This window comes from Ailuropoda melanoleuca, chromosome X, assembly GCF_002007445.2.
Source record: "Ailuropoda melanoleuca isolate Jingjing chromosome X, ASM200744v2, whole genome shotgun sequence".
Classification (NCBI taxonomy): Eukaryota; Metazoa; Chordata; class Mammalia; order Carnivora; family Ursidae; genus Ailuropoda; species Ailuropoda melanoleuca.
The window spans coordinates 100,461,162-100,487,408 of NC_048238.1; the positions used below are offsets into that span (position 1 = coordinate 100,461,162).

A 26,247-nucleotide genomic window follows, 5' to 3' on the forward strand; every position below is an offset into this window, starting at 1 on the left:
TCCAGCCAAGAAATGGGCAGAAGACAGGAACAGATATTTCTCCAAAGAAGACATCCAAATGGCCAACAGACACAGAAAAAATGCTCCACATCACTTGGCATCAGGGAAATACAAATCCAAACCACAATGAGATACCACCTCACACCTGTCAGAATGGCTAAAATTAACAAGACAGGAAACAACAAATGTTGGAGAGGATGTGGAGAAAGGGGATCCCTCTTACACTGTTGGCGGGAATGGAAGCTGATGCACCCACTCTGGAAACCAGTATGGAGATTCCTCAAGAAGTTAAAAATAGAGCTACCCTACAACCCAGCAATTGCATTACTAGGTATTTACCCAAAGATACAAACGTAGTGATCAGAAGGGGCACCTGTACCCCAATGTTTATAGCAGCAATGTCCACAACAGATGTCCATCAACAGATGAATGGTAAAGAAGATGTGGTCCATATATACAATGGAATATTACTCAGCCATCAGAAAGAACGATTACCCAACATTTGCTGCAACATGGACGGGACTGGAGGGTATTATGCTGAGCAAAATAAGTCAGAGAAAGACAATTATATGGTTTCACTCGTATGTGGAATATAAGAAACAGCATAGATGATCATAGGGGAAGGGAGGGAAAGCTGAATGAGAAGCCATCTGAGAGAGAGAGAAGCCAAGAGAGACTCTTAACTATAGGATCCAAACTGAGGGTTGCTGGAGGGGAGGTGGGGGGGGATGGGGTAACTGGGGGATGGGCATTAAGGAGGGCACGTGATGTGATGAGCACTGGGTGTTATACGCAACTGATAAATTATTGAACACTACATCTGAAACTAATGATATACTGTGTGTTGGCTAATTGAATTTAAATAAGTAAAAAAAAAAAAAGACTGAAGCCACCTCTTCCACCTGCCAATCTGGTTTCCTGCTCCCAGTGGGCTTACTGCATGGAAGATCCAAGAATGGAGAAAAGAACACCTAGTAGCTTGCAAGCTGGCAGCTCTGAAAGAGAAGGAGCCAAAGTGGGCTGAACACACACACACACACACACACGCACACACGCGAGACAGAGAGAGAGAGAGAGCAAGAGAGCGAGAGAGAGAGAATACCCCCCTCTCCAGGCTCACCAGTTAGCTACTTGAGTGGGTGGAAAGGGGAGAAGAAACCCTATTCTACATACTTCATAGAGAGTGAGGTCCTATTTTATGGCCGGAGGTAGGAACGTGGAGAGGGAAAATTACTCCCTTTGCAATTAATATTGCAGCTTTTTATCCAGACCCTCATGAATTGTTCTTGACTTTTGAATAAGACGTGGGTGAATTTATCTAGATACGCTTACTCCTCATTTAGCTCTAGTTTTTAAGCTCAGTTTTTAATGCCCAGGGTCTCTGTTACTAATTGAGAAGCCTGTATTACAAAAGGGCCTTCTACGTCCGTTAATCTGTGCATCCATAAAACATTATCTGTATCACATTAAATTTATTATAGCAGTGAGTTCCGATTAGTTTCCCCACATTTTCTTCCTATGGGAAACACAAGGGGTGACATTTATCAAGTGGCTAAAATATAGCTCCTTAAAGTTTTATCTTTATATACATTTAATTATATGAAATTTGAACCTGGCTCCTTAAATCCTTGATGTGCTAATTTTGAGTCTATTTTCTCTCAGAGGCATTCCTCACCCTTCCCTGCTCTGCTCTGTACTGTAGGGATAGGGAATGACCCCCTCAAGCTGTTTCCCATGCTCCCATGTTAGCTGGCTTCCAGCTGGGTCCAGCCAATGGAAAGCACTAGCTGGAGGCTTGGGGGCAGGTGGGAGCCTGGGTGTCTCTACCTCAGGCTGCATCTGTAATAGCGGCTGAAACTCCAGCTGCTCCACACAGGCCCACCATGATTCCCATTTCTGCCAAAAGACCAGGCCATAGGCTCCAGGATCTTCCCCGCCCCTCTGTCCCCTCAAGCCTAAGAGTGGTTCTGGCCTCCTACTCTAATCTCTGGGTTGCTTTGCATAGAGCCCCAGTTGGCTTTTTAGCTCAGCCAACACGTGTGTAATCAATTCCCTGTATTAAGTTCCATTTATTTTAAATACATGTAATGGTCTGTTATCCAGTTTGGACCTTGACCACTGCTTTTGGCTTGAAAACTGTTCAGGCTCAGACAACAACCAGGTTAAAGAACCTAGCTACTGCTTTCTTTCTTGAAGGTATTCCATGAAAAACTGGCATCCAGTGATTTGTTGTTAGATGGTCTATGCAAAAAGTGACCCTTGGTTTGGAACACAGTGGGTTCAACAAAGTCATATGGGTTTCTTTAATATTAGATCTTTCGTAGACTTTAATGCTCTAGAATGCATTGGAATTTGTCCAGCAGGGTAAAATCATACATGGAAATTCCCAAAGTTATTTAGCCAGGGAGCCCACTTTTTCAAGGAACACCTGATAACATTTCCCAGGACTCTCATGTTTCATACAACCCAGTTTGGAAAATGGTGAATAACTAATCTCAGGCAGGCTTTTGATAGGAACAGGGCAGAATCATTTCAGATCAATAGTGTTGGCCATATAGCAATGTTGTTTAAGAGATGTACATACTTTACCCCCCCCCTTTTTTTTAAAGATTTATTTACTTGAGAGAGAGAGTGCTCAAGTGGGGAGAGGGGCAGAGGGAAAGGGAGAATCTCAGGGAGCCCAGCTTGGGGCTCAATCTCACAACCCTGAGATCAGGACCTGAGCTGAAATCACAAGCTGGTCGCTTAACTGACTGAGCCACCCAGCACCCCAGTGATGTGCGTACTTTAGATACCAGGTGGAGGTGGCTAACCTGCTGCCTCATTATGAAAATTGTAGGAGCCTGCTTGTATGCTCACTCAGATGGCAGGAAATGGGTAGGAGGAGCAAACTTACCTTGGGAAACACCAGATTGAGTAGTACTGGAAGGAAACCCAGTTCAACACCCTCAACTTTGATGAAAGGGAAAATCCAGGCCTGGGGCATTTTATTACTTTTAAGGATTCTATTCTTAAGTAATCTCTACACCCAACGTGGGGCTCAAACCCACAATTTTGAGATCAAGAGCCGCACTGTTCCACCTACTGGGCCAGCCTGGCGCCCCAGGGCCTGGGGCAGTTTGAGGCTACCTGCTTCACGGCTAAGTGCATAGGCATGACCCCTGTTCATGGTTTCATCTGCGGTACAATGGCACCTGGCCCACCGGAAAATGATTACAGAAAGATTTGCTTTTTGATCATCCTAGACTCTGCAGGACATGCTTTTGGGGTTCTGGACAAACTGAACAGTGGGGTGTAGCAAGAAACGCATTGGGTCAGACTTGGGTTCAGTCCTGAGGGGCCAGGGCAAGATAATTAGCTCATCTGAGCCTCAATTTTTTTTTGTAAGAATTTTTTATTTGGGAGAGCGAAAGAGAGAGCAGAGTGAGCACACAAGTGGGGGGTGGGGGCAGAGGGCGAAGCAGACTCCCCCCTGAGACAGGAGCCCAACAAGGGGCTTGATCTCAAGATCCTGGGATCATGTCCTACGCCGAAGGCAGATGCTTAACAGACTGAACCACCCAGGCGGCTCTGAGCCTCAGTTTATCTGTAAGAATTTGGAGTTTAATGATCTCCACATAGAGATACTGTGGAGATTAAATGAGGTACGTAAAAGCATTCCATGAAGTGTTATGCAGACAATAGCTAACAGTTTGAGTATTCTATAGTTAGCTCAATTTAATGTCCTCTCCCATTAATATTTTTATGCTTTACTGTGTTCTTTTCCTTTCCTTTTTTTTTTTAAAGCTCTACACCCAATGTGGGGTGCATATGCTACTGACCCAGCCAGCCAGGTGCCCCTGATTTATTGTGTTTTGACTGTTTTATTTTTCAAATTATAATTTAGAACTAAATTCAGACTAAGTTGCAAAAAGTACAAAAAATTCCCATATACTCTCTATTCAGATTCTACAAAATATAATACGGTCACAGTTTCAAAAAATCATTTAACATTGATAAAACCTATGATAGTATATAGCCTATATACCTCAGTTAAACTCACCAAGTACCCTACTCATGTCCAATTTCTGGTCCAGGATTGAACTGAGCACCACATGCTGCGTTTATGTCATCTTCATTTCCTTTATCTGGGTGTTCCTTAGTCTTGGTCTTTCATCATATTTACACATTTTTTTAAAAGTAGGCTCCACGACCAACATGGGATTGAACTCATGATCCTGAAATTGAAGAGTCGCACACTCTACCAAGTGAACCAGCTAGGCACCCCAATCTTTAAAAATAAGATTTAAAAGAAAAAAAATTTAGAAAGACTATTTATTCCAGAGAGAGAGAGGGAGAATCCTTGGCAGACTCCCTACTGAGCACAGAGCCCAGTGTGGGACTCAATCCCAGGACCCCAAGATCATGACCTGAGCCAAAGTCAGACACTTAACTGAGCCACCCAAGTGCCCCATTAAATTTTGTTTTTAAAATATGCTCGTTTATTTTCGTTTGTCTTTTCTTTCTTTTTAATTTTTTAAAAATTTTTAAAAAGATTTTGTTTATTTGACAGAGATAGAGACAGTCAGCGAGAGAGGGAACACAAACAGGGAGTGGGAGAGGAAGAAGCCAGGCTCATAGCAGAGGAGCCTGATGTGGGGCTCGATCCCATAATGCCGGGATCACGTCCTGAGCCGAAGGCAGACGCTTAACTGCTGTGCCACCCAGGCGCCCCTCGTTTGTCTTTTCTAAGTAAGCTCTACGCCCAGTGTGGGGCTTGAACTCATGACACCAAGATCAAGTTGCATGTTCTACCAACAGAGCCAGCCAGGAGCCCCCACGATCTTTATAATTTTGAGATTACTGGTCAGTTATTGTGTAGAATTATCCCTCAGTTTTGGTGTCATGCTTTCTTATGGTTAATATTAATAATTAGCATTAATATTGTGATGGCTTGTTTATTCATGCCATCGGGGGTGGTATAATGATGGAAATAGTGTTCTGGTTAAGCGTATGGACTCTAGTCAGAATACCTATGTTCAAAATCTGGCTCTATCAGGGATGTCTGGCTGGCATGTAGCGAGTTTGAGCCCCATGTTTGGTGTATTTTACTTAAAAAAAAATCTGGGGCAGCTGGGTGGCTCAGTGCGTTAAGCACCTGACTCCTGATTTTGGCTCAGGTCATGCTCTCAGGGTTGTGAGATCGAGCCCCAGGTTAAGCTCTGCTTTCAATATGTCGGTCTGCTTGAGATGCTTTCCCTCGGCCCCTCCCGCCACTCATGTGTGCACTTGTGCATACTCTAAAATAAATAAATTTAAAAAAATCTAGCTCTACCAGGTAGTGCAGGGCGGGACTGCTGAAAGGTTGCTTTTCTTCTAAGTACTGTTATTGGAAAAACATTGTTCTCTTTACAGCTCTTATTTGTATCCATCTTTTCTCTTCAATTCCCCAAGAGCCCGTAGAAGTATCTTTCTGGAACAAAGGCCCCTTGCTAAGGGCAACCAGCCTTCCAGGCTTGCCTGGAACTTTCCTAACGTCAGCACTTAAAGTTCCACGACCTGGAAGACCTTTCACTTCCCAGCTGAGATGGTGTGGTATGCTGAATCAGCCCTCCCAAGATGTCCACATCCTTCCTAATTCCTCGAACCTGTTAATATGTCACCTTACCGTGGAAAAAGGGACATTGCAGATGTGACTTAAAGATCTCGAGCTGGAGAGATTATCCTGGATTATCCACATGGATCCAATGTAATCACAGAGGGAATGCAGGAGGGTCAGACTCAGAGAAGATGTGACAATGGGAGCAGAGAGATTTGAAGATGGACCAGGAAGGGATCATGAGACAAGGAATCACATTACCTTTTTTTTTTTTTTAAGATTTTATTTATTTGAGAGCGAGAACACGAGCGGTGGGGGGGGTATGAGGGGCAGAGAGAGAGGAAGCAGACTCCCCACCATGCAGGGAGCCAGATGTAGGGTTCAATCCCAGGACCCCGAGATCATAACCTGAGCCGAAGGCAGATGCTCAACCAACCGAACCACCCAGGCGCCCCATCACAAAGCCTGAAAGTTATAAAAGGCAAGGGAGCAGATCTCCTCTAGAGCTTCCAGGAAAAACACACCTTGATTTTAGGACTTCCAGAATTTTAAGAGAATGTATTTGTGTTGCAAAAGAAAAAAAATCTTGCTCTACCAGACGGTGTGACCTTGGTTTGTGACTCAGTTTCTTTATCTGTCAAACGGAGGAATCTGAGTATCTACTTCATAAGACTGAATTATGAAAGGCATGAATACACGCCATAAGTCATTAGAACAGCGCCTGGCACACATTAAGTGCTGTTTAAGTGTTACTTGGAGTAGTTGTGATTTTAGTGGCTTTACTGGCAAATTGATGAAGAGACCAAGGAAGCAGCAGGCATTTTAACTATGAACATCCTTTGCCCCTCTCCACACGAAGAGCCAGGGCCAAAGACCTTCTGGTCCACCAAGAGGTGCACTGTTCCTTTCAGCCAGAGGCCCGCTCCTAGCACTCGCTCATCAGGCCCACGAGGACTTGCTTGAACCACAAGCAACATTTCTTCAGCATAAATGGTTAACATACTAGGAACCGGGCCCATGTTTCCTTGCCCGTAAGTTGCTGGGAAAATGTGTCGAATCAATTTTACAAAGTTGTGAAATAATTAGCCCGTTTTCCTGACTATTCCCAGAACTCAGGCCTTCAAGCTTCATTAGTATGCGGGCAGCTCATCAGCCGTGGACCCACCCACTGAATAGCCATAGTGATAACCTCAGCCCCTAACCTTTCTATGTGCTTCTTGCTGAAGGGCCAAACCACTCAGACCCTCACAATACTGACTTTATTGGCCAATCCTGGGGAGACTCAGCAGTGAGGCAGCTCCCCACAAAGCTGGATGGGGGAAGGGAAGGAAGCCTGCACAGACTAATTAATTCCGAGAAGGTAGAAAGAATCTACCCCAGCTACATCTATAAAAATTTGGTAAATGACAACTATTCATTAAAAAGATCAAGTCAATAAAACACCCCTTAATATAATGATTTCATCTGAATAACAAATGGTATTTTACAAAGCAGTTTTGATCCCTTTACCTCATTTGACCCCCCCTCACCCCCAAGACACCATTTTACAGGCGAGAAGGGGACTGAGAGGAAAATGGCTCAAAGTGACAACGCTGAAAACTTTAACTCAGGTCTCACCTCCAAATACAGCTCCTTTCTCACTTACCAAAAAATAAAAAGGAGACACCTGAAATTATATAACACAGTATGTTACCTATGCTGGAATTAAAGAAGCTTAATTAAAAAATAAAAATAAAAAGGAAATTCACTAAACGTAGGTCGAAGACTTAACATGATCAGAAGGCTACAAAAACATAGAGACTTAAGTGTAAAAATGTAATGCAACCAGCTATGGTGGAGAAACTTCAGTTTCTTAGCAGTCAAGGACAGGAGGGCTTTCACAAGATCTGAGATGCAGGCTGAGCCAGGGGGAGGGGATGCAGAGGCGGGAGGAGGGGCAGGGAGAGGGAGGTGTACACACACGCTTTTGGACCAAATTTCAAGCGACTGTAGAATCGCTGCATGTTTGGATACTTAAGAATCAAATGATTTCAATGAGATCGAGACACAGACCATATATCACACTACCTCCAATGTGTGGGCAGCAGAGAGCACACTGCCAAGCATACACCAGATTTTCAATATGTATTCACTGATTTGGCTGCACTTTTATCTATGCAGACAGTCCCACTCAAAACTCCCAGAAAAACTCTACCCTCCCCAAATTAGGTATTGCCCTAAAATGCCAGTTGAACGCATGTAGAGACAGACAAAGAGAAAACTAAAAAACAATTTCCCATCACCATATTGCTTCTATATTTTTATGTCAAACTGAGACCTTTCCAAAAAAAGAGGCTCAAATATCAATCATATCATACCAAAGTTTATTGATACATCAAACAAAAATTTCTGTAATGAAAAAGGCAAGTTGCATTCATAAAAGATGGCATTCACAGTCATTATAGAAAGCAACGACATTGATGTAAAAAATTGCTTAAGTGAAAAATGTAATATTGCAGTCCCATTTTGCAAGCTGAAAAATGATTTTGTTAACACTTGCATAAAATCTGCACATTTATATACTGCATGTTATTAAAAAATTCCATCACTAAATTATTATGAATTTTGCAAATTTAGGCCTACATTTATACTGTTGCTGGTGTAGATGTTGTAGATATGGAATCTATGTTTTACGTTTAGTAGGTTACACCTTCAAACACTGGACAACGGTTGTGAAAATTACAAGGACATCTTGATAGTTCAAAGTTGTTCAAATGATGGGTATGTGATCCTAGTATTACATTTTTCCCCTTTCTCTGTCACAGAATAAGGTGGTTAGGTTGTAGTGCTAAGAATACTGTAGGATGGCTTACTTCAAGTGATTACATCTGCTAACCCATGCTAGCCATTTTTCAGCTCATTAATAAAATATCTTTCAAAAAGGAAAGTCGGGTCCCTCTCAACGATCTAGGCCATGATTATCACTGTCATGAATTTGAGCTGCAGTGTAACGTGTACCTGAGACAGGACTTTAAATCCCCCTTAGTCGCCTTTCTTCCTGGCTGCAAGGAACTTTACATGCCACCCGTTAACGTCTCCACTGCCCTGGATGTTCTGATTATGGCAACCTCCAATGGTTTGCGCTGAACGAGTCTCTCTCTACACTGTGGATCTCTCATTTGTATTCACAGTCCCTCTAGTACTTATGTGAAACAACAATAACAACACAGCAACGACTCTAACACGAACAAGAACAACAAAAAACATCAAAAGCTTTCCTGGGTCTGATTTTTTTAGCTCTTTGGAATAGGCAAAGAATATACAGACTTTGTTTTCAGTAGATTACCTCAAATACAGGTGACCAGAACACAGCACACTGGCTAAGCTGTGAATGACATCTAACAAAATACCCCAAAATAATACTGATCGGTGAGAACAAATGACATAATGAAAAAGGGGCATAATGATAGATTGGTTTCTGATAACTTTAATTATGTCCTTCCTAGAAAAATGACACCTAGACATTAACACAAAATATATAGGAAAAATCAATGTGCCACGTGGACCATATAAATACACTGGTAGAGACTGAATTCAATACTTTTCTAAATCAAGGAACAATATAAACACTAATAATAATACAGGCATGCCAGAAAGACAACCAAACATGGAAACCGGTATGAAAACACCTAGTAATCTCTACGCCCAAGGTGGGGTTTGAACTCATGACCCCAAGATCCAAGAGACACATGCTTCACTGATTGAGCCAGCCATGCGCCCCAGAAAACACTTTTTAAGAGCCCACTTCAATCTAGTAGTCAAATGTAGCCATTTATATCCAAAAAGCGTGTTTCATTTTAACATTTAATAAAGATGTTTCACATTTATTTTTATGTTTTAAGTGAACTCATTAGGATGCTAAAGCCTCCTTCTAGTCCAGTAAGTTGAGGACTTTACCAAAGTGAATCTCATGGTTTAAAGTGAGACCATCACCTAACCATGTCTGCTAAGAGAGAAAACATTCATGTTCAGAATCATGGCTTTGTAGGCTGAATCACCACCGTCTTGGGATGGATCCCTCTTTCCCAAATTGGTAAGTTAAAAAAAAAAAAAGTGCTGCATATATGCACAAACACAGCCTCTTTCAAAAAACCATCATTAACAGTTTGAAATAAGCTATTTTCCCCCCTCGCCACAAAAAATTATAAAAGACTGATGTTCAGGTGGCTTTATTTTTTATGTAACTATGGTTTTGCTTATCTCACCTCAGATCCCAGTAAAACTAATATTGGAAAAATCTGTTTTATCTTAACTCTCTTGACAGGCTACTTACTAAGTGATTGGAAATGTTTTATTTTCAAATCTAGTAGCCACACACCCATTAAGTAGGATTTAATTCAGAAGAACAAAAATAAAATACGCAATTTTTTTGATTCTCACAAAAATATCCAGGATGAACATTCTTTTCACATAAGGGTTCAAGGTATTTTTCTGGCAAGGATAGTCCACGAAGACAAAATTAGCATGTGGGTGAACAGAAAGGATTAACTATTCTTATGTACTGATACCATTTAGTCTTCTTGTATGTTCAAGTATTCCTTTCATATGTTTGAAAAAAAATAATTTATCATTCAGCAGGAAAAAGAAATGTGATCCAAACAGCCTATTTCTTCTGCCAGGCAAAAAAAGGTAAGATTAGCAAAGTCTATTCATTCCCATTGTATGACTTCTACTTTATATTATATTTAGATCCATTCACAGGGTTCATGGGTTAAAGGAGCACTCATTTGGTAGTTATATTATTCTATCTAAAGCCAGAAATTCTAATTATTCGTGCTTTCAACTTTCACATGATTCGTAACTTAGAGCTTTGGCCGTAATGGCTACTTAACGGTAACTGTAAATGCTTAAGAGAGTCATTTGGTATTTTAATGGACATTGATTCTGAACCCTAGACATAAGAGAGTGGTTTAATTTGTTGCATATTGAGTATCCTGAGATGGTAACTTTTTGTAGTTCTTTCTTCCTGCTTTCTTTTTTAGCTGTAACCATTGTCAATATGTTTGTAGGACAATAACATAGGCAGTTCAAGATTCGGATTCTGAAAAATTTAAAATATACAGAGTTAAAAGGTTTATTTTAACAATAATGTGAAGCCATCTGTTTAGCATTTTCAAAAATAAATCAAGTAGTAAATTTTGTTATGAGAGTAAAGGAACGATCTGAAAGTGCCAAGTTTTATTCACATGCAGGGAAAAAAAAAATCCTGACACAATAACCAGTTTTTAATCCTTTCTTCATTTGTTAGCTGAATAGATTCAGACTTGCCTTCTGCTTTTGGAATGCTCCAGGGCTCTCCTGTCACTGTTCCCACAAGGACTCTCTGGTCCGTGAGCTCCTTGAAAACACGGAGATTTTATTTTCCTATCTCCAGCACCTAGCCAGGTACTCGGACATGTTGCATGAATGAACTGATTACTGTTTTTTGAGGATGTGTAAATTTTGACAGAGGAAGTCTAAAGATATACTCAGTTTTGAAAGGCTGTTGTACAAGTATTTTTCCTTTACTGAAAGAAACAAGTTTCTTCCCCATATAATGCTGAGGTTAATTTTCTTTTTGGTAGATCATGTATCTATGAGTCAATGGATGCTTCTGTTTTTCTTACTCATCATCTTTTTAGAAAAGCGACCACAGGGGCGCCTGGGTGGCACAGCGGTTAAGCGTCTGCCTTCGGCTCAGGGCATGGTCCCGGTGTTATGGGATCGAGCCCCACATCAGGCTTCTGCTATGAGCCTGCTTCTTCCTCTCCCACTCCCCCTGCTTGTGTTCTCTCTCTCGCTGGCTGTCTCTATCTCTGTCGAAAAAATAAAAAAATAAAAATCTTTAAAAAAAAAAAAAANAGAAAAAAAAAGAAAAATCAAGAGGGAGAGTCAGAAGGGGAAATAGGTGAGGGATTTAAGAGGTACGAGCTTCCAGTTATANCCTTCTCTGTCCTCTGAACATTATCAAATGCTATTACAGGGATAGGGCGTGGTAGACCAACTGATCACAAAGTAAAAATCAGGTATGTTGAGAAGTGGAAGTCTTCGGTCTCGGGAGGGAGCCTAACTTTCATTCTCCACTCTAAAATCCAACCTTTTAAAACAGGAATAGGGGAGGGCCTTCAGGGGTATGCTATTTTCTTCCCATTTTGGTGCACGTTCCTTGCCATGACTGGACTAGAAGTCCTCTAGAATATGTTCCATTTCTTTCATATTCCCTATTTTTCTTAAGAGTTCTTCACATAGCAGGGTCATGGTGACTGAACCGCACCAAAATAAGGCTGCCGTTCACACTGAGAAATTATAAAAGGAGTCATGCAGCCCTCTCATCAAGGGACAAACTCAGTGGCTGAACTACTTGCCAAATATTTTCCTCGGAGGAAAAACAACGCTACATGAAAAGATATTCGTGGAAGAAATAACTATGTTAAAAATAAAACAATTGTTTAAAAAATAAAACTTCCTTGGGGCGCCTGGGTGGCGCAGTCGTTAAGCGTCTGCCTTCGGCTCAGGGCGTGATCCCTGTGATCTGGGATCGAGCCCCACATCGGGCTCTTCCGCTATGAGCCTGCTTCTTCCTCTCCCACTCCCCCTGCTCGTGTTCCCTCTCTCGCTGGCTGTCTCTCTCTCTGTCAAATAAATAAATAAAATCTTTAAAAAAAAAAATAAAAAAAAAATAAAACTTCCTCGATTCTATGTTCCTCATCCTTTGTTATTGTAGGATTTCAGGCCCTGGAGAGGCCAAAAGCAGAAGCAGTGTCTGCTACCCAACCTAGTCTCCCACACCACAGACCAAGCTAAAGAAAGCAATCCAGGGGGATACAGAATTAGCTGGAAACAGTATGGCTAAAATGCACCATACAGCTTAGGACAAGGCCATCCAGGACAAAAAGGTAAAAAAACTTTGAAGGCTACCAGGAAGCGGATCATTACTGAGGGAAGCTATAAAGCAGGTGTCACTCAAAATGGGGAAAAAGATGCTGACTGGAGCAAAATGAGTCTGCTTCCCGAAGAACACCAAGGATGCAGACTATGATAAACCGTAGGAGACAGAACCAAAGTATTCGTGCCATTAGCTTAATTCTTATTCTTTGCTCAGGGGTGGGGGAGTTGATAGCTGATGAAAACATGGGCCTATGAGGAGGATTCACACTTGTTAGCTCCAAAGAGAACTGAACTGCAATTTCATTCCTGATGATCATTAGTTTTTATGTGTGCATGAAAGACGGCCCTCCCCTAAGCTGTATTGAGTTTTTTCCAAGCTGGTAAGCTTGTAAACTTCATTCACACATTACTCTGAACTCCTACGGGTGGATAGAGGACCTCTCAAGGCCTGGGATGACAGAGGCCCTTGCAGTGGGAAACAAAATACACACAAAGGAGTCATTCCGAGTTCAAGGACTCCTCCCATGGCATATCAATTCCTCCCGACTATTTTTTGGGGGTAAATGAAACAATATGTTATAAAATGAATTTACACATTTTTGGAAAAAACAATTCTGAAGCAGTCTACATAATTAGGCTAGCATCCCCCTGAATAGCTAGGAAAGATTTTACCTTTACCTCTGAAAGTTGAAACATTTAGCTTGAATAAAACTTGACATTAAAAAAGTGATTAGATTGGTTCATTAATTTTGGGGATCAGACATTTACGAGTACATTAGGTGTATACCTGCAAACACACAGACACAGCACATGGAGGTACAAACACACTGGATTATTTCCACATACTTCCCAAAAGAACATGCAATGCTAAATCGACTTGATAGTATACAGATGCAATTTTGGAATATTGATTTTCAATTTTCTAAATGATTTTTTAAAATCCAAATGGTATTTCCTAATCAGTATTAACGAATACCGCCATGACAACTTGCCCCTTACAAATTCAATATACTTTCATTGTATTTTTATTGCCCTTCAAGCTCTGCAAAATGCCTAACATTTTATTTGGGGGCTTAACAAATTTCAAATATAGATTTTTTGCATATTCCAAGTAATGCATCTTTATATTTTTTGTAAAGAATCGTATAAAGTTCACCACACCAACAGCAGAGAAAATTTAGAGAGTGGTATTTTCATTTTTTTTCCTTATAATGCTGTTAATCTGTTTCTTTAAAAGCCAGCCCGCTTGTTTACCACTAGGTACCTGTTACAATATATTAGATTCGTCTGAGAATGTTCGTAAAAGAAGAGGTCTGACTGAAGGTCTGGTGGATAATGAGTCAGATGCCCTTTTACAGCTCAGATTTCTCTGTAATAGTGAGGTAAAGATACTTAAAGAAATCATTTGAAGACTGGTTAACCTACCTGGTGATAAAAACGTAGAAGAAAAAAATCATTTCCTATAGACTACTCTTTCAGCCAAGAGTACAAATGATTACACTACAGCAAATGCTTAACATTTAAATGAATATATATTGACAGACCTAAGACAGTCTCCAACTCGAATTGAATTGTTTTCATGGTAGAAGTATGCAGACATTAGTAGTGTATGGCAAACTGGGGTTTTTGAAATGACACCGGTAGGCTGGTTATGTGGTAGATGAGTCAATATGGTTTGATTAGTAAACCTTACCATCCTTTTGGTGAACACCTCTGAGAGTTGTGCTGGTGCTGAGTGTATCGAACAAAGAGAAATTTGTGCAAAACATTCCTGTCTTGGTGAACAGACTAGCTCTAACACGCTGTGGCTTCTACTGCAGACCAGGAATCAATGGGACTAGACACTTATAGTACAAGTGTTTGAAAATCACTTCCTCTTCAATGTGACAATTTGAGAAGGTGAACAAATGATTAAAGGAAAATGACAAAATACTCTTTTAAGTATAAAATAGAAGATATAAAAATGAGTAATGAGAAATAATTTTTCATAAAGAGTCAGAAAATGGTGTCAAGCAAATGAGAATGCAAGCAAGTTGGTACATTAAGAAAGGAAATCACCTTATTCACTCCAAGAGAAACTGTGATTGCTGGAAGTTTGAGAAAGCATGAAGATAGTAGATGTTCCTGAGGAAGGGAGGCGTTTCGTTACCTTGTTCACAATTGCACAAAGGGTGGAAAATTGCAGTAGGAAAAAGAGAAATGCAGAAACCAAAAAAAAAAAAAAAAAAAAAAAAAAAAAAAAAAAAAAAAAAAAAAGTAAATATTTCTCTGAAATCTAAGACATTTAAAAAGAAACCTTGAGAATTCGAAGTCGAAATGACATGTTAGTTTTGAAGGCATTACTCTCTGAAGTAACAGTCAAGTTAGAGTTGGGAACAGTCTTGTGCAAACTACTATTTGTGCAATATGTGCAAACTACTATTTCTCTGTTTAACAGTTTAAAATTATTTTGTTAATGGGAAGATTGACTATTTTGAATAAAATAATCTTAAGATACGCTTCTCATTAAAATAAGGCTTACTTCTAATCTTTAATTCAGTAACCTACATTGTTCAAAATCCATTGGTCAGAGAGCTATGTCCAGGGTCCATCACCAATCTAACCTTGAAGGAACTCTCTGCCCTATCCAATCGCATAGATACAATATGAAGGGACTGACTGCTCTTGGGCCCTTACAAGTTAAAAGCCTAACAAAACTAACACACAGTGGGAAGATACCTGGTGAAACCACACTTCAGTCCCATTTATCGTTGGACCAATGCTTAACTTCCTTTATTCTAACATAATTTGGTTGGTTTCCCCCTTTTCTTACAGACACCTTTTTAAAAGGGTAGGCTAAAGAGCTATGATTTCTCCTTTAAAATGCCTAGAGAAAGTAAAAATTGTTAATTTAAAGTTTAATCAGAAAAACCAACAGGTTATTGTTTTTCCTTCTTATTCCATGCCTGAAGTTATAAGCTAAGTCACAGAGTTGGTTTTGGCATTGCTCAAGCAAAACAGAAGATGAGTGGTCAACGATGGGGATGAGTTTAACAATTCTGCTAATTAAGATTACCCATTTTATCTACTTAGTGACTAATGAAAATAGGTCTTAAAAAAAAATTGGCGGAAGTATCATATGCATCTAGCAGAATCTAATAAACAATAAAACTCTTAAAGGCAAATACTTTGACTTATTCATATTATGTTTTAACATAACTATATTTTTTCCTGTTCATATTTTACCTTCAAGTTGGTGACATGTTGGCAACATGCAAATTACCAATTGATAAAGCTAGAGAAATCTATGGTTTCTGAGAAAAAAAATTTAAATTGTTCTGCCTTCTATTTTGTGGGCAAAAATCTCGCAACAAAATGAACACGATACCAAGTCCCCCACCCCCATGTTTAATATACGAGCCTAATTATTTAAGACTGCAACTATAAGCACATTTTGGTGCACTCAAAACCTTACATCCAACCGTCAGAGATAAAAGTACTTCTATGAAGCAGAAATTTTAGGAGTTAATAGATTAGGTTATTTTATAAAGGAAAAAGAAAGGGAATATGAAAAGTACAGAAGGCAGTGTAGAGCACGGAAAGAGTATCTGAAGCAATCAAAAACTGATAGAGCCAGCAAGTGGTGGTGGGGGGGAGGGGAGGGGAGGAGTGAAGGAAGCGAGATAATGAGCTAAAAGAGGATGAAATTTCCACATTCCTTTGCAGTCATCTAGAGAGCTTTGATACTAGCTCAGGTTCAACGAGCAGTATGTCAAAGAGGCCAATGCATAAAGGTCCATCTCAACAGCCACAGTGTTAGGATTCAACTTTTTGTCTAATCCAGTTAACAGGGCTATTATCTATCCTTAGAACCCACGGTTGTACGGGACACTGTGAGAATTGCAATCATCATCATTCTTGGCACCACCCTTATTAAAAGGATAAGTTATAGTCCCCCAAATTTTCCAAGTGCTTTCTCTGGGAATTTTGCTCAGACAGCTGACATTCTTCCTTTTCCTGTCTTCCACTCCGAAAGAGCTCCCTCCAGAATGGAATATTTCTTCTTGTTTGTGCAGACGTCCCATGCTAGGCATGGCCGTGTTGCTAGGTCCATTTCCATTAGCTTATAGTGTTCCAGGGTCTAGCAGGGCAAACTCAAGCCTCCCTTTCTGATGGTGGTAGTTTATGTGGGAAAACTTCCATAACGTGTTGAGAAGAAGTCTTCCACTGAATATGGGGAGTGGTATTTACTACTTGGCCAGAAAGTTCAGGTGTTACTTCACTGGTTAAGAGAGAGCCCAACAACTGTGCTAGGAGACCCAACTTTTTGAAATACCAGAAATCCTAAACTTTAAATTTCCTTTGAAGTGTTATCTTGTTCCACTGTTTGGTGCTCAATGGCGGTTTCACCATGTCCTGTCAGCAGCACGGTGATGTAGCTTTGTCCATTTATAAGCTAAAGAAAAGCCTTATGATCCTTAATGATAGGATTTTAGCTCAAAAATGAACCACACTGCTGAAAAGACAGCTGAGGAATAGGTAGCTTAAACAAACCTTTGAGTTAAATGATCGAGGGAACCTATTTTCGAAGAAAGTAGAATTCTTTACAACGCTGATGTCATGACAGAACTCAGCTGGGGCGGAGGCTGCCATACCAGCCTTTTTCCTGGCGGCTTCAGGAGGTCGTGACTTGAAACAGCACAGATGTGTTACAACACGCCGTATCATTGAGTCTACTATTCTGCTTTATACCTGCTTACAGAAGAGCTCCGTATAAATCCCCTTTATAACTTAACTAGAGTGAGAGCTCCCTGTGAGCTGGGGCTATATCTGGTTCATCCCTGAATTACTGAGACCTAGTATAGTAGCTAACTTATAGTGGACCCTCAGGCAATGTATGCTGAATTGAATGGAATCTAACAGAAGGCTGCTTCTATAATTGTTAAATGTAAATGGCTTAGCTTCGTTTTCAAATGCCAGAGACATTTTCACTACCCACCACTGAGTTCCTTCTGAAAGCAGCTGCCAAGACCCACAGGAGGACAGCACGGGCAGCCAACTTGCCACAGGTATTTCTGGCTCTGTGCACAAAGGATCCAAGATGCTAACTGGTTGAGGTCCAGGGGGAATTTTCTACCTCTAGGTAGAGACACACACACTTTACCCCATTAGGGAGCCTGTCAGGTATGAGGCTGACCCAGTGTGAAAGAATTTTTTGCCTCTCTTTAAAAGTGACGCCAATGCCTTAGCAAGGGATACTAAAGCAAGTAGGAAGTCACCCGGGATGTCAGACTGCTGGTGATGAAGATACTCTTTCTCCTTCATCTTAAAAGTGGCCTCTGCCTCTTTGATATGGCCAAACAGGGCCTTATGTAAACAGATGTGACATCAGAATAGCCATGGCTGCCATGTTTCAGTTGGCCTTTATGCATTCATATGCACTACTTTGCTCTTGCATTTTCTCACAAGGGAAAAAAAAAAGAGGCAGTGCTGCTGAGTGCCCACAACTTTTTGTCTCATCTGCAACTCTCAAAAATCCCGCAGAGTCTGAAAAACCACTTAGCATTTCAGACACTGGATGTAAAGAGAGATGTTCATCAGTAGGCGGTTCAACACATGTTCTGGTTCAATGAGGGTAGGAATAAATGAATGAGTGAGTGAATGAATGAAGGTGATTATGGACATTTTCCTGATTGTTCTAGCACACCAGCATGCCAAGCTATAGCACAGACACTAGAATTCCTATCATGGACATAACCCATGGCAAACAAATTTCATGCTGAACCTCATGCTTTCAACAGAAGTTCGTCATCTCCTGTTTGCATGGAAAGAAGATGTTTTACGTCTTTATCTGTGACTGCTTTGTAGCCTCCCTCCATTTAATTTATGTAAAAGTCACCTCCAGCCAGGGTCTACTTTTGTTTTTTTTTTTTTTTTTTCTTTAAAGATTTTATTTATTTTCGACAGAGATAGAGACAGCCAGCGAGAGAGGGAACACAAGCAGGGGGAGTGGGAGAGGAAGAAGCGGGCTCATAGCGGAGGAAGCCTGATGTGGGGCTCGATCCCATAACGCCGGGATCACGCCCTGAGCTGAAGGCAGACGCTTAACCGCTGTACCACCCAGGCGCCCCTAGTTTTGTTTTTTTAAAAGAAAGGGACTCAGGAAGAGGATAAGATGGTATGTTTGAAGGTTTTGATTTCGGAGATTTTTGTATCATCTTTAGAGCATGAAGCCGGGTGTGAGCCATTACTTAGCATGAGCTCCATTAACCCAAATAAGAAAAACATTTAGGAGCGTCCCAAAAGTGTACTCCCAAATAAGGGGGATAGAAGAACACCTCAGAGATCTTTCCCAGACAAACTGTCTATTAGAGCAAGGCACCAAACCACTTTCTTCCAGTGACATTTTTTATTTGGTTTGATCTAAATTGCCACTTGAGCCATTCTGGGAAGAACCTGTTGTATCATACCTGTTTTAGCCCTTTTAGACCTTTTACTAAGGTCGATGCAGACAAGTAAATGCCACTTTCCCATCCTAAGACTAAAAACCAGGCCGGAGGGAGTTAGTCAGGAGCCTACTGGAAGGATTAAAGAGTAGACTAAGGCGGTCTTAGCTAGGCTCATCTTAATGGGGGCACTGCCACCCACAAGGCATGCAGAAGCAGTGAGTTAAGGCCAGTTCTGACCACCTAACTGTACAGGGATTGGCTTTGTATACCAAAATCAATGTGGTTGATTCCACTGGTAATCTACTGATTTTGACTGGGGCTGATACTGACTTACTGATCGTGAAGGTCCTCTTTAACACGGCTAGTCACTAAAGATTTTCTCATTATAATCATTTTAGTTCCCTACATCTACATGATGCCAACCACTGGAGTCCCTCAAATGAACAGGCCAAAACCAAAATCAGACAAACCAGTTTTGTGGCTAAACTGGTTGGCAAATTTGATCGAATACGTCTGGGAGATATACCTTAGACTATTTCCTGAAAATATTGCATTGGAGGGACTATACAATCGAGTTGGTGTCAAGAGGATAAAAACAGGGTTCTGTTTGGCAAAATGAGTTAAGTGCTGGCAGGAAGAAGACATATTTAATTAATCTGTTGGTCAAAATTTGCCAGAAGTTTTCTTTTCCAAGCTAATCTACCCCTTTCACTTTAAAGGCTTTTTTAATGTTTAATGTTTAAAAGATACCCGACAATGCAGGGCCAAGCAATTAGGCTGGCAAAAGGTAATAACTTCTCATTCCCACAAGAAATTTACAATTTAAGCAGCAAAAATAAAAACACACTCATAAAACAATCTTAATTTTTACAAGTGTGTTCAGGAGGGTAAGGATGCAGAAATCACATCTAGGGAATTCTCTTTGGTTCAAATATACTGCTGGACAGACAGGGCTAGAAGCGACACAGAGATTAAGCAGCACTATAATTAAAGGAAGGGGAAAGGTTTGAAAGAAGCAAATTGGGATTATCAACTGAAAAATCTGCAAACAACCCACAGGGAAATTTCTAAGGTTAAAGCTGGAATGTTGGTGTGGAAATTCCTGGTGTGAAAATTCTAGGCTAAAAAAACAAAACAAAACCCCGTTTTTTCCATTTAAAATTCCATATGGAGCATATGAGATACTCCATATGGATTGCTAAAGGTCACATAAAACACTATTAAGGAATCTACTTACCACCTGCATTGGATAACGAAGTTTTTACTATACTTTTTATGCAGAAGAGGAAATTAAGTGATGAACCTGTAAGGAGGGGTTTAACATGCTGTAACTAATGCAAATCTCTAAATAAGGTTTTTAGTTCATGGCAGATATTGAAGCCCCTTCCAAAAATCAACTTTTAATATAAACTTAGTTCTTACCCTGGCGCTTCTTCTTCTTACATTCTTTAATACTATCAGGAGAATCTCAGGGAAAAGGCTGATAAATATTAGAAGAACTATGGCCAACCATGTAGATACAGAAGACAGCATTTGAGCAAATACGAAATACATTCTCTGTTGTTTGAGAAAAGGCCTAGAGTGGAAAGAACACACAGAATGGAAAAGAAATCAGTTCCTGTCATATGAAACAGATGTGTAATTGAAACTATCTTTTGTATTTACAAGGACTCTTCTAATTACGCACATTAATAGAAATATTTTTCTTTAAGAATATCCCAAAAGTACCAAACAGATTTCATTTACTAAATATTTAGTGAAAAAAGGAGTGATAATTAAAGGGGAAGAATGACAGTAAAATGCATCTGAGTTGAAAACAACCAAGCAATCAACTTTAAAACTGCCACCTGGAGAATATTTATTGGCGTTAGAAAATACTGGAGCTTCAAAGATATTCAAGAGCAACGGTTAATTTTTACGCTAACATGCATTTTATTTCTCAGCTGTTTTGTTACTATGAGAATGGACTGTGCTCTACATTCAGAAATTTAAGACGTTTTTATATGCCCCCCACTCTACATAAAGATAGAAAGGACTGTTGAGCTTCTCTTTCTACCATTCTTATCCACAGATACATACTGAGTATCCAGTGTGCGCCAAGTAAGTTGGCTGAAGAATATTGCTAATAGGACATTAAGTCTTGGAGTCCAGAAATCTAGGACCCCTCATTCTGATGTTGGATTTCATTCTAAGTCATCCACTGAACTGTCTGGTGGCCAGAGAAAAGCCTCCCTAGGCTAAATGTTGTTGGAAGCAGAGGGGGAGGAAATGGAAAGTGGCTGGCTGATCAGGGTTGGGATGCACAACAGACTCTCCCTGGATTAGGAGCTCTGGACAGATAACTGGTTGTCTCATTTATTAGATTACCCATTGGGCTCACTGAAGATAAACCGGTTTCTCATTAAAAAAAATATCGATGTTTGTGCACTCTTATGTAACATAATAAAATCAAGCTTTTGGCTGTAGGTATACGGGGCTAGAGTGTGGCACAGGAAGCGAGCAGAATAGTGAGATGGAGAATTTTATGAGGTCCAGGCTAAAAAGGTTTTCCAGGGTCCCTACCATCCAAAAAAGAATTATGCAGAACTCTACCCTTCACTCTTAATTCTGAAGGGAACCCTGACTTATTTTCTAGGCAGTTAACTGACCATAATAAGGGTCCAGTAGACAACTAACAACTAGTCATTGGGTATTCCACACAGTACTCACAATACTCTGTGATTAACAGCTCTAGATTTTTCTTTCTTTCTTTCTTTTTCTTTCTCTCTTTCTTTTCTTTTCTTTGTTTGTTTCCCCTGCCCTGCAGCTCTAGATTTTTTTTTATCTTGACACCTATGGTGCTTTATGGGGGAAGAGCAAAAAACAAAAGCTATTATTCTTGGATTGGGTCTGAAGCTCAGAAATCATCATTCTCACTGCTAAACCCCAGAGGGGTGTGTCACAATGCCTCAGGGTTGAATGTGTCCAGAGGTAATAGCTGAAACCAGCATTTAACTGAAATCTCACACAGTTTCTGGTCATATTTTACTGGTTGCTTTCTAATTTTATATTCATGTAGTAGCTCAACTCAGCTCTACTTACGGATAGCACTACAGGCTATGAAATAAAAATAGATATATTTCATTTTTAGTAAGTATCGCTAATGACTAGAAAGAGGTGTAACAATATCTTAATCATTTAAAGGATTTATTTTAATCAATAAGGAATAGTCTGTGGTAAGAGAAACTAGTTTGCTAGAAACATTTTATTCTTGTGGAAATTTTGCATTAGTTCAGATGCTGATTACACAGATTTATAGACAGAACTATGGTGCTCCGGGCAGAGTTACAACTGTATATTACATTAGGTTAATCAACTTTGATTAATTTGTATATTATTAAAGAAAACAGAGACTTCTGTCAGCTGCACTGCTTCAATAATTACCTCTATAGGTGCTCAATATATGCGTGATTATATTTTTTGGAACTGCTTAAGTGATTAGGTAGTTCATATTTTTATTTCTTAAGGCTTTTATTTAAAAAGCTTTTCAAAACAGTAAGAATTTTTTCTAATTAAGTCTCAAGGGATAATAAACACGGCCTCACATCTCCGTGATAACATGGAATGTTTTGTACCTGTGATTTTGCTCAAACCAGTGAGAAAATGTACTCCTAGAATCTCATCCTATGGCTTCCCCTAGCCATGCTCTCTGCTGCTGGCATCCTTGTCAAGAGAAGCCACTGATTAATGAAAACACCTACAATATTTAAAAACAAAATAAAGGCCTCTGGGAGTAAGAAAAGGAGATGACAATCTAACTTCTTTTCATTCCTTTTAACTCTCCCAATCACAGCTTCTGTGTCCTTCTCACTAGATCCTAATCTCCTAGAGGGAGGGGTACAGTCTATTCATCTTGGTTTCCCAGAGTGCCTCACACACAACAGATTCCGAATAAACATCTACTGAACCAAGATGAACTCAATGAACTTTAAGGCCACACTGTAGAGTCTGCCTTTACCCCACCCCAAACAATGAGATGTGATTTTAAGATATAACCCTCTGAATATTAAGTGGTATATATTCTTTCCTTGAGCACAAGTATAGTGACAAGACTGACAGTAATATACCATAAAGAGAATAGAATCCAAATGGATAATAGTGTATCTACCGGCCACCGTGTCCTGTAGAAACTTCAGAGGATGAATAGTTCCACTGGAAACCACATGCTAGAACATGCAGTTGCACTTCACAGAGAGATGTTTACATACCTTCAAGTGGAAAGATTTGGACAGGGGCTACTAGAAAGGAGGACTTCTGAATGACTTGTGTAAGTCAATATACTTGCGTTTGAAATCTTACCTGAAGTTTCCTTCCAGCCCATTAATATTAAAGACCTGCCATCTTATATAATCAACACTTTAAAAGTATAATTAATGTTTGCACAGACAATGTACATATACATATATCTACTTTGTTATTTTGCATATTACTCACACATGTACAGCTGCTTACCAAATAATTCCTCCCCAGAAGAATGAGAAAAATACATAAAAGGCTAAAGAACCCCAAATCACAAAGTGATTTATCCATGTCCAGAAACGAGTATCCAAGGCGAGCTGAAAAGATACAACACAGGAGACTTCATGATGGGTACAAACTACACCAGGCAGTAAGTACACTATGCTGAGAACTTGCATACAATATGATACCTATGGGAGGATCTCACTTGGGCCAGGCAACTAGAAGAGAGGGAAACTAAAAGAAGAACAGAACCCAGACTTTTCGAAGAGCTAGGCTAAGAACGAGCTAAGTTCTGTCCCAAGGCCTCTAGACCCAAGAGGACAGGCTTGGAGGTATGATCAAGCAAGTAGCTGGTAGGTAAGGGGCTGCAGAGGCCTTGCTACTGAAGGAAGGGCAGGCATTGAGGTAACTGTAATATCCTCAGACTGGAGCCCTAGTTCTCAGGTAGTGGTGGCTGGGAAGCTGACGACAAAAGGAGAAGGCCTAGCTGGTGGAGGCAGGTATACTGAAAAGTAGTACAAGAGGGAAGGGTTAGTTAGCAACCACACGAAGGAGTCTTGATAGCTCAAACACAACAGATGGGGATTATTAAATGCAAAGGCAACCAGCTCCACACACCTGGCACCATGTAGCAATGAATCACGGGCCTGACTAGGTAGTGTGTCTTTCAACTGCAAAACCCTTATCTAATCCATTAAATTAATAACATTTTCAGTTGCCTTAGATTTTAATCCCTCCATGTTTCTGCCAGGGCTGATTGTTTCCTTAGATTGTGGCACCTGGGATTTTCAAATGCAATCTAAAAATAAAAAGTATGGTCTGTTCTGCTTGTTTAAAATTTCTGGGCCACATGGACCAATATCCAGGGCATTTGATTTTTGAAGAGGAGGTGGTGTCTCCGTTTTTTTTTAACTTGCTGTGACACCCTGGTCCTCGACTCCCTGTTCTAAGTTTCTTGTTCATAAATAGGATGTTGAGAACATTGTTAATATAGACCAGGCTTGAATTCCCACCTCTGGGCTACTAGGGAGAAGGTCACGATAACATCCATCCAAAGATGAGAGAGTGAATGTCTTTTGAGGGACACATGAAAGATGCTACAGTAAGGCCCACTTTAACTATGAAGGCTTTGGGGCCATAAGCAAGACCAGAGGAAACCAAGGTGGGGAAGGCTTCCGTCTGAAATCCTGATCCTGTGAAACGTAATAATAAATAGCAACAACCAGCAACTATTGTTCTGATCACATTCTATGTGCCAGACACCACTCTAAACGCTTTATGTGTATTCACTAATTGACATCCCACCAAAAATCCTAAGAGAGGAAGGTACTACTTTTATCTCCATTTTACAGAAGAAGAAATGAAGGTACTGAGAAACAAAGTCACTTGCCCAAAAATAGCAGCTAGTAAGTGGCTAAATGGAGATCAACATTTTCTTTTGCAGTCCTACAATATTACTGAAATAGTAGATGAAAAAATGCAAACATATGTTAGTTCTATTTGGTATGAGAAATGCATCAGGAATAAAAACTTAGAGGGGAAATGATTAGAGGTTCTTTGTCAATCATACTTCCGGAATTCTAGTTCCACTGAGCATACTGGAATTCATTTACTCATTCTTAGATTCCACGTGAAGTGTTTATTACTGGACTGATCATCAAAAGAATTTGATTATGCTTTCAAGTATATTACATAACTGCATGTTAGTGCCAATGATTCTTGTATGTTACCTGCTGCATATTGTTATGCATTTCATCACTAATATAAATTTCAGTGACAAATACATTATATAAAATTTCATCACTACTGAGCTCTTTTGCACACATAAGTACTCCCATTCCTTTGCAGCCTGGTGTTTGTAAACAGATACATAATCTTAAAAACTATTCAAGTACTTAACATGGAAACACAAAAAACACACACACACTCACAGCCTATTTATATACTACTTATACTATCTTGAAGAAAGAAGAGACAGATTTTCAACATAACTATGGTGTATGAATTTTTTAAAAAATGAGACAAAAAGGATAGACAATATTCTGGAAAAAATGGGTCACAAATAGCATATAATGTCTAAATATCTAATATCATACATATTTCAGTAAGCGTTCAGACTTGAATAACAACCTGCAATACAATAGTATGAGACCAGAATAGTCTGAGACCAGAAAGAATTACAAAAATGGCATTAAATATATTTGAATAAATAAAAATCTAACCTTCAGAGTTACAGTGAATACTAAGACTGTAAAAACAATGGTTCCGAAAGTCCAGTTTCCATATACCTGAAAAACATTTAACAATTACATGCACCATGAATATACAAGCCTGCTTACGAAAATAAAAAGGCAAATTTAATCTTGGGTGTAACTGCTAAAGATTTGCATACAAAATATTGAGGGAAATATCTGATCAAAAGATTAGGCCAAAATGTTGGATTTTACTGTGACCCTAAATTTTCTTGGACAGCTACAACACACTTGCGGTTGGTAGGGCTTATTTTCATTACTCCACGTAGTACCGAACAGGGAACACACTAGTGTAATAAAGGCAGAAAAAAACCCCTATTCCACTAACAGTAATGTTCATCAAAACAAGTCATTTGAATGATTCATGTCTCTAAAGAGTTTGATATGGGCTTTCCCTGTAATAAAGAACTAAAGCTCTCAAATGAGGACTAATTTGTAGACAAAGGGACTCACATTTTAAAAATAGAGTCTAATTTTTTTGGCGGTAAATATCAGAGCAGTCAGCATGTGCACATCAAAGAAAAGCAGAGAGCATGTACAAGTCCATAACTATGGCAATGAATGGCACATATGCTTACCAAAT

General features: G+C 39.8%; 1 protein-coding gene across 12 annotated transcripts in view; it reads right to left on the reverse strand.

The window, feature by feature from the left end:
* Positions 1–7,923: 7,923 nt before the first annotated feature.
* ATP11C (ATPase phospholipid transporting 11C) overlaps positions 7,924–26,247 on the reverse strand; it is a 182,979-nt gene continuing 164,655 nt past the window's right edge. For 2 of the 12 annotated variants that reach the window (XM_019800852.2, XM_034649970.1), the window contains exons 26-30: positions 25,635–25,700; positions 23,404–23,507; positions 20,335–20,488; positions 13,749–13,853; positions 7,924–10,658 (exon numbers count right to left, since the gene is read on the reverse strand). In XM_019800852.2, the coding sequence (XP_019656411.1) occupies positions 13,752–13,853; positions 20,335–20,488; positions 23,404–23,507; positions 25,635–25,700 (426 nt within the window). In that variant the 3' untranslated portion in view covers positions 7,924–10,658; positions 13,749–13,751. Of the gene's footprint in view, positions 10,659–13,748; positions 13,854–14,542; positions 14,634–20,149; positions 20,216–20,334; positions 20,489–23,403; positions 23,508–25,634; positions 25,701–26,247 lie in introns of those variants that run through there. The other 10 variants (XM_034649971.1, XM_034649973.1, XM_034649975.1 and 7 more) reach the window with 10 other exon arrangements.